A 14,215-nucleotide genomic window follows, 5' to 3' on the forward strand; every position below is an offset into this window, starting at 1 on the left:
ACTCTACCCTCAAGTCATGTGCCAATTTGTTTTTGATGACAAATCAAGACAGCACCACAATACAGGACCACATGGGTGCCGCTAGGGGGGGAAAGATGTTACAAATTCTAAGGGCCCAAGCACTGACAAGGGCCCTTAAGAGTGCCCAAAAGCACTAACAGGGGCCCTTAAGGGGCCCAAAGTTCGAATCTTTCATAGGTCCCAAAATTTCTGGTGGCGCCCCTGCAGGACCATGGGTCCAAGGCAATGGCAGTGCGGTTTGGTGGTAAGAGTACGGATTCACTTGCTTCTCTGCGTTACCACATCTTCAGCAGGAAGCTTGTTACCACTAAATCTGTTCTTACCCCAGAACGACTGCCCCCGACTGAATGTTCCACCAAATTCCTCTCACTCAGAACTTACTTTCAGGTCCAGTGAACTAGGGAACTTGTGGACAACCACTTCCTGTCAGCTATGACCAGCAAGCCTGCTGCCCCTAATAGTCTCATGAAGATGATCCACTGTAACCGCACAAACCCAACGGTGCAGTTATAAGCCATATGGACTACTGCTTGTGGATCATGTCAAGTTGGCAATTGCAATAAGCCTCAGTGGGAGGAAGAATGTGATGGCTAGCGCATCTTTTCAAGGTCATTGAAACAAAAAAGAAATAATAGGAAAGAGCTGCAGAATATACATCAAAATGTTTCTGTTCAACATTCAGGTCACAATGTAAATATGTTTTTTTTTTTTTTTAAACAAATGTCCAAAAAAAGAAAAATAAGAAAAAACATTAAACAAACAAAAATAAAAAATAAAAAATGGAACAAACAACAACAGAAGAACACACACACACAAGGGTTTGAGCGTACACATGGTGGCCCTGTTTTGACCAATTGTACAGTACCACACAGTCCTAATTAATTTGTTTTATATTAAATTGTACTCCTAATTGCATACTTATCAAGCAAATGTACTAACTACAATATTACATGGTCAAAACATGTTTGAAACACCACTATTCTTTGTCATTTCAAGTTAATTCTCATGCCGCAGTCCTTTTAAGGGCCTGGCGGCAGCCATCTTGAAAATGAGGCCTTTCCTGAAGGTTGATTTTGGTAGACTTTGAGTATGTTTTTAAGTACATCTGATATAACTGGAAACCACTGAGAAACCTTTTGTTAGAATTTTTTTGGGGTCAACTCATATCTGCACTTGACTAGAGCTGAACATAGTAGGAGTAGACCACCTCTTGTGGTGAAACTTTGAAATTACACGCATATGTCACACAGGAAGTGCTTCTATACTCCCAGGAAGCGAATATTGTCGAGGAAGTCGATTTGCCTGTGGATTTCGTGTCTCGGATTTTTACAAACGGCTCATATTATGATTGAAAAATAAGTAAAAAACACAACACAAAATGTCCAAACAATATCTGGACAAACTGTTCCGTCTTTATGACCGGTACCAGCAGTATGTAACCCAGAACCCTGGCGCCACTGCGAAACTGGAAAGTACAGTTCGGACACTGTCTTACCTGATTGCAGGTTAGTAATAACAAAGAAGTTCTGAAGTGAAAGTAAGGTTCCTGTTTGCATAGAGGATGTTGGTCCATAACAAATTGCCATTCTAAGATATTGGGAGAATATGGTAGACCCATTGATTGACCTACTTGGCAACGAATTTCTTGCAAAGAACGTGGACGTGACAATGTGCACGCTGAAACAATGTTTCAATCTGTAGCCATGTGTATCCTACAAAACAGGTGTGCATGAAGAAATTCCTTTCGGATTCACTTAGAATTGCCTCGTGCATTCTGGATGAAATAAATCTACATGTCTTCAATATGTCTTTTTTGCAGGGCGTTTTTCAGACTCCCATGAGCTGTCAGAACTGGGTAAGTTCACGAGGATTGTTTACAAAGGATACATTGTGTGCCCTCTGGAATGTCACTACAGATAGACGTGCATTGTGTTTAACAATAAATGGCAGTAAAATTGATATACCGTAGGCTAACTATTTAAATTATTAATTTTGTTTCTTTGTTTGTTTGTTTTTTAAGTGTACTCAGCATCCAACCTGTTGGTTCTACTAAATGATGGAATTCTCAGAAGAGGACTTTGTCGAAATTTGCCCATGGTGAGTCGGTTTCAGGGTGACGCAGAAATGGCAGATGTTGCAAAATGTTTATGGCTGTGTGAGTTGCCAACACCTTTAGCCTAGATTGATAAAGGAGATTTATAGCATGGTCCAGTTCTTTTTGGACCACCCTGTATATGAAACAAAACTGGTACACTTTCTCAACAAATGCCTGATATCAGATGCTGTTTTTCATTTTACTTATTAAGACTGGCTACTGACCGTTGAAAGACTAAATACTGTATTATCCTGCAAGCGGCATGGATTGCTACAGTGGGTGCACTCTTTTTTGTTAGGAATGAATAGCAATAGTTATTAATATAATAGTAATAGTAAATAGCGTCCACACACAGTTCAGGGCCTGAAATGGGACAGCAAACGAGCAGTGAGAAAAAGGCAGAAATTGAAACTAAGTGTCTCTGGGCTATTGACAGGAATGGCTTCCCTGGTGTGTACTTTGGACTTTTTATGTTTGCATTTGTACGAAAGCTACTCACTATTCTCAAGGCAGTACAGCATAGCCCACATCCTTTTAAAGAAACAATGTGCTTAGAAACAGACACTTTCTGCATTTTGGCTATTCACTTGACATCTTCTGGAAATTGCAATTACGTAATGTTTGTATGTTCATATTTTATCTATTTGTCACTGGGTCATTTCACATGAAATCAGACACTTTGGGACCCGACGGACACGGATTTCAATCATACTTGCTGTGCCTGTTTAGTAGCAAGGTTGCACCCCAGAACTGCATTTGTGTGAATCTGACACCAATATTAAGGGAGAACCAGACTAGAGAAGGTTTACTGACCTCAATATGCCACTTTATTCCTCTATTTTTGTTACTTAATATTTGTCACTATACTCCCATAACTGACATTTTATTTTCCTTCCCTATATATATTTATGGCCTCGCTATTGCCTTCTCCTACCATACTGTGATAATTTTACTAGTTCTGCAGTATGTATTTGTTGTGTTTCTCTACCACAGCGATAACTTACTTGTTGTTTGATTTATGCACCCCTGGTATGTTGTTGAATGACAGTCAAAGACAGTCTGTGTCAAGGTCTAAATCCCTAATGTATTTATTATTATTACACTGTTCCAGTCCCTGTCTCAGCAAAAGCTTCTGACGTGGCTGTCGGTGCTTGAGTATGTGGAGGTCTTCACTGAGATGGGTGCTTGCAAACTCTGGGGAGAAGGCGGGCGCTGGCTGGTCATCATCCTTATTCAGATAGCCAAGTAAGGACTCTCTACTTTTAAAGGTGCACTGTGTAGGATGGTGGCCAGAGTATGTATTGCACTATGCTGCGCATTGAAACTGGCTGGCAGATTTGATCTTTTCATTAATATTTACTAAATCATAATCTACTATTTACTAGTATGACCAAAGTACAGTCATTTTTGCAGCTAAAATGTCTAATTCTGGACATTCAAAATGGCAGACATGGAGAAGATCCACCTTTTCATGTGTTAAAAGTGCAATGTTCCCAGTTATAATGCATACTATGATAATATTATAAGTATGAATGAAAAGGGTCATATTTGTGAATGCGCAGCATGGATTCTGAAAAGGAACTGCTAAAATTACACAGTGCCAAATGATGGTGATCACCTTGACAATGAAGGAACATATTTTATTCATGTCCTATAGTTAAGTTTTCACTCATTATTAAGTATGTGCCTCCACAATGTCATTGCTGTCTACATACTTGACATGTCCAACTATTAATCTAGATTTAAAAAAATAATCTATGCCCACCCATACTTAATTCATTTCAGTTTTTCATCTTTGCCAACATTATACAATACAAATATATAAATAAAAACTATGATAGTTTATACGTAGAATCAGCAAAAGGCTAATAATAAAGTTTCAAAACAATAATGATGATGATTTGAAGCTTGGGAGGACTATCACATCATATGTGGTTATTTTCATTGAAAGGACACATCATGATACTGCTCCCTTGCATCGCGATTCAGTATCGTGACTGCGTATCACAATTAATCACGATTCGATTCAATATCGTCACAGCCCATGAAGCTCATGTCCAGTAGTTATGTTTTCACTCATTATTAAGTATGTGCCTCCACAATGTCATTGCTGTCTACATACTTGACATGTCCAACTATATATCATACATGCATCTGTACACCAACACTAGATTTATGTTTGTTCCATTTATTAAAGGTGCACTGGGTAAGATGGTGGCCAGAGTAGGTATTGCAACTATGCAGCTCATTGAAACTGCTGTCTACTGCCAAATTGGATCTTTTAATGAATATTTACTAAATCATTAACTAATATTTACCAGGATGATCAAAGTACAGTAAGTTTTGCAGCTAAAAAGGCCGATTTCTGGAAATTCAAAATGGCGGACCATGGAGAAGATCCCCCTTTTCATGTCATTATGAATACTTAGAAATTGATGATGGTGGTGGCAAATACTCGTGAAAAAGGTAACATTTGTGAATAGGCAGCATGAATTCTGGAAATAAACTGCTAAAAATATTACACAGTGCACCTTTAAGTAAACACTTATAAGAGACAAGAATTGTAAACACTCTTTCAAGCATTTAAATATGTACTGTACATCATTACATGTAGAATATCAAAGGTACTGCTCAAATGCACCCTTTTACAGTCATGGGTTTCAATTATTTGTGATTTGTCTACATGTTCAGATCATAAAAGTAATTCATCATTGTGTCTCCATATGTTTTTAGAGCTATCTTGCGTGTCCTGTTATTGTTCTGGTATAAATCAGGAATACAGACGTCCCCTCCCATCGTACCCCTGGACAGAGACTCAGACCTATGCAAAAGAGGTGGGTGAGCATGCCACAGCACACATAATAGTGTTTTTTGACTTTCGTGACTTAAAAAAAAAAAAAAAGTGAATTGAACTGAATGAGTGACAAATATTATTGTTTGTCTTTAGAGGACGATAAAGAAGAGGCTGGGAATGACCAATTCTACGTGGGTCAACGCACAGGGAGAGTACTCAGGACATTAAACTCAAGTAAGACACTATTTATACGTTATATTTTTTCTTTTAAATGATTAGGAAATTAATACTTACTGAATGTTTACTTATTTTTCCTTTTGCCACAATGTACACATCTCAAAGCTTTAACACAATTATTTGACTATAGAAGTTTCAATAGTGTTAATGTAAGCAAATTATTCCTTCTGTGTGCTCTTGTTAGCTCCGTCTATGCATGCTCGTCTGTGGGGATCTCCGGAGAAGGAGTGGATGGGCATGCAGCTGAAGCAGGACCTCCACCCCAACCCCACACCTCTAGGCCTGCAGGAGACCATTGCCGAGACCCTCTATATCGGACGGCCACTGGTGCACTGTATCCTGTCTCAAAGAGAACAACATTTACACAACGCTTTGAAATTACCTTTGTATTCTTGTTTCTTCTGGCCAGTTTTCCCCTGAGAACACAGTTTCTTGTCTGACTCAGACAGATTATCTTAAAATACTGTAAGTGGTAAACCTCTAAATATAAGAGACCCAGTTAAGTTAATCAAATGACTAAGCTTTATGGAATATCCCCTGTGGCGCCTGATGTGTGCATTTGCTATTTTCCTATGTCATGAAAATGCCATTTATTCTTTAACACGGCCCATCCCAGTGCTTTCTCTTGGAGTGTGTGGAAGGCGTTCCTGGAAACCGTGGTTCATCTCTGGAATTCTAGAATTAACCAGGTGAGATACAGAAATGAGCAACATTCACACCAAGCACTATAATAGAGAGACTGGATAAGATTATACTCTTAGGGCCCAGCCGTGGCTTAGTTGGCTGGGCACTGGACTGTTCGATTCCCGACCCGTGTCATCCATTTCTCTCTCCTACTCATTTCCTGCCCCACTCTTCACTGTCCTGTCTAATTAAAGTTGACCCCCTCCCCCACCCCACACACACACACACACATACACACACACACAAGGATTATATTCTTAGAACCTCTATAATAGTACGTAGACAACTAAGCTAGTAGAGGGGTCCACCCAGAAGATTTTTTTTTTAATGACAGGATTATCCTTGTTATTGAAAACTAATTGAATGAAATGTTCAGATTGGCCCAAGTTTTTCAAATCGATCTGGCAGTAATATCAACAATATTGTTGTTACAGCCATTAAGTAAACCCACCTCCTCTACGCATAACTTCTGTTGCTGTTCTGTTATATTTATGTCTTACATCGTTTGCAATATAATCACTGAACTTTGTCTCCGCAGTTTTAGCTTATTGAACGATATGAAGACCCTGAACCGGAGGGAGCGTGCGGAGCTGAGAAGAAGAGCCTTCCTCCTGCTCTATTACCTACTACGCTCCCCCTTCTACGACAGATACTCAGAGTAAGATCGCAATTGCATTTACATGTTGCATATTTTTCACCATCCTCTGCTGGCCTGTGTACAGCCTGTGTAGCCGACTTGTGTAGCCTGTGTACATGACTTTTATGTTGTTTTGTGACGATGCAAATGCAAATGTACCGGTATATGCAGATATTTAAGGTGCTACATGACTTGGCAGTAGAAGTTGTAGAAAAATACAACACTGATAATTCTGTTTTTTTCTACAGGACGAAAATTTTAGTTCTGCTGAGATTTTTGGCAGATTATATTCCTGGAGTCGGCCTAGTTGCACGTAAGTACAAACACGGCTATGCGAAATGGCACATTGATGACGTCATGTACACAACTGATTTGTCATCTTCTCTTTTTGCTCTCTGCATGTGCAGGTCCTCTGATGGACTACCTCCCCGTCTGGCAGAAGATCTACTTCTACAACTGGGGCTGAAGGAGGTGGAAATGAAGGGTCATGATCCACACGTGTGGAATAGGGAAGCCCTAAGCAGATTGCTGCTGAGACACACACAAGGTCTCGATGAAATCACCACACAGCACCTGTGCCAGTCACTTCATTGTCAGTTTCATGTTTCTATGAACTCTTGGATGAGTGTAGGAGGAAGTAGGCATTGGCTTTATTCAAGCTACTTTGTGGTGATCACTGCACATAGCATACACGTTCTTTTGTGTTTGTGTTTGTTTGGTCACGCAGAGCGTTAAGTCCCTAACATTTATCTATGATCATTTTTGTTTTTTCTTCTCTTTTCCTTTTCTTTTCTTTTTTTAAAAAGATGTGCAAAATGTGAATGTATTTTATAATGGTCCTGCAACAGATTTATCTACTGACTGATAATTATGGACAATGGATTAGATTTTCTGTATCAGTTCACCCAATAAAATACCTAATTCTTAATGACTTTAATTTTCTGAATTATTATTATTTATTAATTTGTTATTATTATTATTATTATTATTATTATTATTATTATTATTATGATGTTGGGCAGCCGTGGCCTAGTGGTTAGAGAGTTGGTCTTTCAATCTAGGTGTTGCAGGTTCGAATCCCCCTTGACCACTCCCTATATCTCCAACCATGGCTGATTCGTGCCCTTGAGCAAGGCAACTAACCCCACACTGCTCCAGGGACTGTAACCAATACCCTGAAAAATAATAATTAAGTCGCTTTGAATAAAATGAAGGCGTCAGATAAGTGCAATGTAATGTAATATTATTATTATTATATAGCATACTGTTAATAACATTTGATGGCAGTTGTATCTGGGAGCAGGCGTCCCTCAGAGTAAATAAAACATTTTGATGGTGGTGGCCCGAATTATAAATTCACATAGACCTCAAACAAAACAAAACAAAACGGTGGCACTTTGCATCAACTGTGTTTTTATTGGCTATTGCACAATTTTACAATATTATCTGATACTCAGTCCATGGTCATATTTAGATTAGGATGATGAGGATTATAGGTTGTTATTATTAGACCAATTATTATTGTCCAGCTTGGTGTCCAACGACGCCACGCACGCGCCGCACGTTACGTAATCTTCGATGCTGTTGGTGCGCCTTTAAGTTTTTTTTATGTCACACAAACAAGTCAGCCATTTTTCTAAAGGAATGTTTTTGACAAAACCTACGCAAGGCTTTCGCGTAGTTGTTCAAATCACATGGTAAGTACTGAATTTATGAGTGTTTTACATATTCGTTAGCTTGTTTTACTTGGTATTTGGCCCATGCATTTTACTTTTACGCACGGTGTCAAATTCTATCCACGCCTTCAAATCTGGCCAAGTTGTTGTGCAACTTCATATATTTCCTATCGGACTTTGCTTTATTACTTCTGAAATTGAAAATGTGCCCATACGAAAATTGTGAAATAATTTAGCCTAGACAAGCGTCTTTGCGCTGTTAGTAGAATAGGCTACACGTTTTCTTCCAAGAAAAGTTTGCTTACATTTCCGTTTTAAGTGCTGAGTCGTAAATCACTACCACCAGAGTGAGAATGGTTTCCGCTTCAAATAACGCTGAATCTTTTTGTCATTTGAAACTACGTAGAGGCCAATGTTCAACCAGTCGAAATCCCAATAACTCCCAAGTTCAAGTTGTGAGGATGAATGAGGACGCATTTGAAGTTCCAGAAGGAAACGAGTACCGTTATCTGGTACAGGAAGAAGGGGAAGAGGAGATCCAGTACTGCAGAAGAAGAAACTACGTCAATCCTTTACTTGTGCTCTCCCGAAAGTGCATAGTCCTAATTTCACTCGGTGTGGCCTCTCTGCTTTTTCTGGCTGGCTACCTTGCCTATGTGGCCCAAACCCTACCCCATGGTCTGGTGGATGTGGAAACCGCGTGTGGGTGGCTGCGGGGGCAATGGAAGCATGATGCTTACTCTTTCAAAGGCATTCCATATGCAGTGCCACCCCTGGGCAAAAGGCGTTGGCAACCCCCAGCCGACCTTCAAAAGGAGGGCAAATGCTGGAGCGGGGTCCGAGATGCCACACACTTCCGCAGCATGTGTGCACAGGTGAGGCCTCTCACCAAGGATGGGAAGGTGATGGGGCAGGAGGATTGCCTGCACTTGAGTGTGTGGACGCCCAGTCTGAATCCACCTGCTCCGCTACCTGTCATGGTGTGGATTCATGGTGGTTACCTACACATGCTCAGTGGGCAGGAGCAAGGCTACTCCCCTACAGAGAAACTGGCTGCTCAAACACAAGCAGTGTATGTGAGTTTCAACTACAGGCTCAATGCGTTTGGATTCATGGCCCTGGAGATGCTCAGAGAAGGGTCGCCCCACAACACCTCAGGTTAGTCAGTTGGGCATCATTCTACATTACACCTGTGATGCATCAATGTCTGAATTATGGACAAATGACAAGTTAAATCACTCTCAAGTTGTTTTCCTCTGTGAAACATTTGGGGGTAAGATGGAAGTGCTTCTTGTGCTTATATGTTTTTTTTAATTTTTTTATTTCATTTATTTTTTTATTTTATTTTAAGCACTGGTCATATTAAATCAAATTAAAAGGCTAGACCTTGAGAAAGTTGCTTCTGGAAAGGGCTTATTTATGCAGATATTCCTGAACTGATCATCATCCTCAGGTGGTTTCACATGTTAATAAGGATTTTATGTCATCTATCTTTGCCTCACTCTACATGATCACAGGGAATTATGGCTTCATGGACCAAATTGCAGCCCTGAACTGGGTTCAGAAAAACATTGGCGTCTTTGGAGGAGACCCGGGGAAAGTTACCATATTTGGTCAAAGCTCAGGTAATTCCTATACAGATCTACAAAAAGAAAGATTTAAAAAAAAAAAATGATGGCTAGCTTTAAATGTTTTACCATCTGCAATAGGTTCCGTGCCACTTTTGAACCAGACTGGATACAGGAAAATCGTATCACAAAGAGTATTAATTCACCCTGCATATTACTGAAAATATTTCACTACCTCCATTGTAGGTGGAACCTCAGTTTGGGCTCTGATGGTGTCGCCACTGGCCAAGGGTCTTTTCCATCGTGCCATTGACATGAGTGGCTCCTATATCTTTGATGCCTCGCTAGAGTCAGCAGAGAAGGACAACCTGGAGTTCTTGAGGAGGACAGAATGCAAAGATGCAGTCTGTCTGAGAGGATTGACCATAGGTCAGGTTCTCAAGGTAAGAGTTCAAAATCTGAGAAGAAATAAAACAAAACGAGAAAAAAAAAACACTATTGGCATGACAATCAATACAATCTTTTAAATATGTAACTTAATTGTTAATATGCTGTCTCATGTGAGGCATAAATGCAATTTCGTTGTGTGCAGTGTACACTTGTGTGCTGTGGAGTGCTGTGTCAATGACAATGACAATGGGAGTCGTAGTTTCCCAGTTGGGATTTCACTTCACTCTGTCAGTGTGATGTTTGGTTCACCTGCAAAAATATCCTCTCCTAACATTGTCATACAGGCTATCCCATGGCAGGACTACCCCTCCTGGGCAGCGGATGACCTGGTCGATCTTCCAGTCAAGGGGAAGTCTGTCGGCCCTGTGGCAGTTGTGGATGGTCAAGTCATAACTGGCCCACCCTTCAAGGTCTGGGAGAGTGGCGAAGGCTTCAATGATATTCCTTTCCTTGTGGGCACCACAGAACAGGAGATAGATTTCAGGTATCTTTATTTGAGAAAAGTAAACTTCTTGTTACCTATCACTTGTTGATCAGCTGCCAAGTTTACCTTAAGGTAATGTTGACACTGTTGTCTCCTTCAACACAGCCCACCTTATGATAACATCAGTACGTGGAAATGGGAAGATTACAGTTGGCATGTCACAAGTAAGTGTAGCACAACAAAGACACAAAGATCTTTATGCTACTGCATTGTTATTATTGAATTGTTTTATTTGTTTTTTAGTAATCATGCTGAATTTCAAAAAAAAAAAAAAAAGTATTTGATCCATTCTAATTTATGCAGCACACCTACTGTATTCTCTATGTCTATTTCTATTTGACATATGAAGTTCCTTACAAATGCTGATGTTGCTTCTTTATTTTTTTAGATAAACTGACCCCATTTGGTGAAAATCTGACTGCTGAGGCCCTCCGCCTCTACCCCAGCAAGGCGCCCTGCCCCACCTCCACTCGCTGCCCTGAGAGGCTCTACACCACCATGGTATCAGACATGAGGGTCACTTGCCCCAATAATGACCTTGCCAAGAGAGCAGCAGGTACAGTTTATCCAAAATGGATGATGGCTTGAAGAGTTAACGTAAATTCAAATGGTTATTCTGTCTGAAGCCAATGTTAAGACACGAATGTGTTATTTGAGCAGCTCCAGGGAAGTTTCAGTTAAGATGTTCATTGTGTCCGAGGGACAAGGTTTGGGTTGAGAAATATTCAAAATTATTCACAAATTGAAGGCAACTGATGTGGTTTGTATTGTCGTATACTACAATGAAATCATTTTAAGTTCAGCTCTAAATGTTAGTATTCTGTTTAGGCCAGTGGTTTTCAAAGTGGGGGTTGGGGACCCCTGGGGGGCCACTGCAGGTTGGCAGGAAAAGCATAGCAAAACAAAATAAATTGAATAATGTATACAAAAAATGAACCAGATATGAACAATATTCCCATTACTTTTTTATAATACTCTACTGCATCTCTGAACACTTAAGTTATTTTATATATCCCAGTGAGGCATTGACTAACAGACCTAGACTACGGTTGTAAAAGGGGGTGGTGTATAGAAATATAGTGTGGTGCGAACCATTTCAGGGGGGCCTTGGCTTGAACATACCGGTATTTGGGGGGGCCTTGTCATGGTTAAGTTTGGGAACGCATGGTTTAGACAACCTAGTAAAGATGACATACATGTAGATGTATTGTTTAGGTGGCAACCATAACTGATCACAAGGACAAGACACAGATTTGTGTTGAAGACGGTGAACACACTAAGTTCAGAGATCCAATTTTTGAATTTACAGATGCACTGAAGAGCCCTGTGTATCGCTACCTGGTGAATTACACTCCATCTCGGCAAGCCAACATTTCGGATTTTCCCTTCCCGGCTCGTTTCTCTTTCCACCTGTTGGATAGCCTGGCATTTTTTGGAGGACTAGAAGCTGCCCTGGGAGAGTTGGCCCCATCAGACATAGCTTTTCAGGAGCTGGTTACCCACTACTTCCTTCACTTTGCCAGAGAGGGTAAGCATAAGTATAAACATATTTTCAAGACCTAAGCTTCACGTTCCCATTGTACCTTTTACAGAAGGTTACTTATTTTTTAAAATATATAATAATACAAAGAACTACAATAAGACCACAGGATTTCCTTTCTAAACTCTGCATATCTCACCTCGTAGGCAAGATGCCCAAAGAATGGACAAAATTCCCAGAAGGCACCGCTCTGTTGAACCAAAACTTCTCTGTGGCCCACAGCCCCTCAGCTGAGCACTGTAAACTGTGGGAAGAGAATGGCTTCTTTTCTTACGCATGGATAAACTGATGATATACGTTTCACAGCCAAAGTTTTGAAGTCCAGCTGCTTACCGTTAAACTCTTCAGGTAACACCGGCCTGGATAAATGAGAATCTTCACAAACACCGCTTAAGTATTTCTGAAGTGATGGCGAAAGGAAAGGTTAACTGCATAGCCTAATCTCCCAATTAAGTGCTGGTGTGTTGAATGGATGCAAATGTTTGAGATGAAAATAATCTTTCTAGTGTCTGAAAGTGATCTTGTGTTTGAGAGTATAGTGAAGTTTATGGTGTGTTTCGAGAGTCAGGAAATTATGGAAATGTTGGTCAAGTCAGCTGTTTGCACTTAGTAGGAAATATAAGGGATGATGACCATTACAGAATTAATATATGAAGAGATTGTAGCGAAGGTGTGTGAGGCTTTTTGCATGTGAGGGAGCCTGTGCAAACAAATTTTACGGAGCGCTTCTACTGTCAGGGATTTTATATGGTATTTCATACACAGCTCTTTAAGGACCACTGATTGGACAAGGTGTCCAACTTACTAAAGGGATTATCCTTTTTTTTAAAGTGTTTTTGTTTTGTATATTTTAGCATGGCGATGCCGTATTTCCTGTGCACTTCATATTGCAGCCAATGAGAGAAGATTTTAATATGACCCGTTTTGAAACAGAAATCAAAGCCTCAAGCTTCTGATGTTTGCGCTTTCTCCTCTTCATGCTGTAAACCACTGGTCAAGGAAAGTACGGTAACCTTCACTCTGCTTTAATTATTGTGAGGTAATGAAAAGGCTTCATTGAAGAAGAGATGCATGAAAGAGCTTGGAATTAACCTTTAGGTCAGTCAAATCAAAGCTCTTCTGGGTCTTTTCTATTGTGTCTCCCTGAGCCATGTCGAGGTCAATGCAAGCTGTGCTCATATGTTGCACATTGAGCTACAGCTCCACTACAATGCCTTACTAATTATTTTCCCACCACTTTCATGTTTTTGTATTTTTATAATAAAGTGTCACGATGCCTGTGTTGATTGTTTTGACCTCACTTCTAAATGTGTAAATGCTTACTCAGGTTATTGACAAAACACATGAAATTTTGTGGAGAAGGATTTTTTTTATTGACAAATCTATTCATGTTGGTTTTGACAGCTTTACAATAAATACTTAAAATGTTAAAGGGCAGTCTCATAATGGTCATTGTTGTTTTTCCATTTGTGGGGCTGGGATGACAGGAAGGTCAGTCCTGTCCACTGGGAGAAATTAAAAAATATAAACATTTCCTTCCCCGTCATAGCCAGGCAAAATCCAAAGGAAAAAAATATATGTGTATATATTAGTTGAAAGCAAAAGAATAAGAACACCTTTCATTTTGAAAGCAGGAATCATTTTACATGCATAAAATAAGAGTCCTTGCCACATCCATTTGAGTTCTATTAAGACAGTTCATGTTAATGTGTGTGCTTCCTTGATGCAGAAAAATGTATATCCCAATCAGTCGACAGGGCATAACACTTGCTAGTATTTCAGTCTGCCGTGTTTTTCTTTCTTTTCCTAACACCCTGTGTGTTTGTACGAGAGGACAAGCTGCTATGACAAAATAGCAAAACTGTTGCAAGAATCCAATACAAAGTGGTCTGATCATTGGAGGTTATGCGTTTGTGTGCGTGTTCTCAATAATGATGCAGGTTACCGCCAAAACATGAATTCTCACTTTAACCGTGCTGTCAGTAGTGAGAAAGTGGACAACCTGATGAACACACTACACAACATTCCC

General features: G+C 40.0%; 2 protein-coding genes across 2 annotated transcripts; both read left to right on the plus strand.

The window, feature by feature from the left end:
- Positions 1-1,300: 1,300 nt before the first annotated feature.
- pex16 (peroxisomal biogenesis factor 16) lies at positions 1,301-7,405 on the plus strand. Its single transcript, XM_063188804.1, has 11 exons — positions 1,301-1,526; positions 1,841-1,876; positions 2,042-2,118; positions 3,228-3,361; positions 4,850-4,950; positions 5,064-5,144; positions 5,332-5,481; positions 5,764-5,836; positions 6,370-6,489; positions 6,717-6,781; positions 6,876-7,405. Exons 1-11 carry the CDS (start codon positions 1,400-1,402, stop codon positions 6,932-6,934), a joined length of 1,023 nt encoding a protein of 340 aa, XP_063044874.1. The 5' UTR covers positions 1,301-1,399; the 3' UTR covers positions 6,935-7,405.
- Positions 7,406-7,911: 506 nt separating this feature from the next.
- On the plus strand, positions 7,912-13,618 carry si:ch211-71n6.4 (para-nitrobenzyl esterase). Its single transcript, XM_063188396.1, has 9 exons — positions 7,912-8,165; positions 8,551-9,302; positions 9,662-9,769; positions 9,959-10,155; positions 10,447-10,646; positions 10,752-10,810; positions 11,035-11,202; positions 11,956-12,174; positions 12,333-13,618. Exons 2-9 carry the CDS (start codon positions 8,606-8,608, stop codon positions 12,473-12,475), a joined length of 1,791 nt encoding a protein of 596 aa, XP_063044466.1. The 5' UTR covers positions 7,912-8,165; positions 8,551-8,605; the 3' UTR covers positions 12,476-13,618.
- The last annotated feature ends 597 nt before the right edge of the window (positions 13,619-14,215 follow it).

Source organism: Engraulis encrasicolus, chromosome 22 (genome assembly GCF_034702125.1).
Source record: "Engraulis encrasicolus isolate BLACKSEA-1 chromosome 22, IST_EnEncr_1.0, whole genome shotgun sequence".
Classification (NCBI taxonomy): domain Eukaryota; kingdom Metazoa; phylum Chordata; class Actinopteri; order Clupeiformes; family Engraulidae; genus Engraulis; species Engraulis encrasicolus.

Bases quoted from the DNA above. Each gene is read 5' to 3' on its own strand.
- pex16 (XM_063188804.1), top strand. From the start codon at position 1,400: ATGTCCAAACAATATCTGGACAAACTGTTCCGTCTTTATGACCGGTAC. The intron at 1,527-1,840 runs GTTAGTAATAAC...TCTTTTTTGCAG, and splicing joins ACTGTCTTACCTGATTGCAG to GGCGTTTTTCAGACTCCCAT. The intron at 6,782-6,875 runs GTAAGTACAAAC...CTGCATGTGCAG, and splicing joins TGGAGTCGGCCTAGTTGCAC to GTCCTCTGATGGACTACCTC.
- si:ch211-71n6.4 (XM_063188396.1), top strand. From the start codon at position 8,606: ATGAATGAGGACGCATTTGAAGTTCCAGAAGGAAACGAGTACCGTTAT. The intron at 11,203-11,955 runs GTACAGTTTATC...TTGAATTTACAG, and splicing joins CCTTGCCAAGAGAGCAGCAG to ATGCACTGAAGAGCCCTGTG. The intron at 12,175-12,332 runs GTAAGCATAAGT...CTCACCTCGTAG, and splicing joins CCTTCACTTTGCCAGAGAGG to GCAAGATGCCCAAAGAATGG.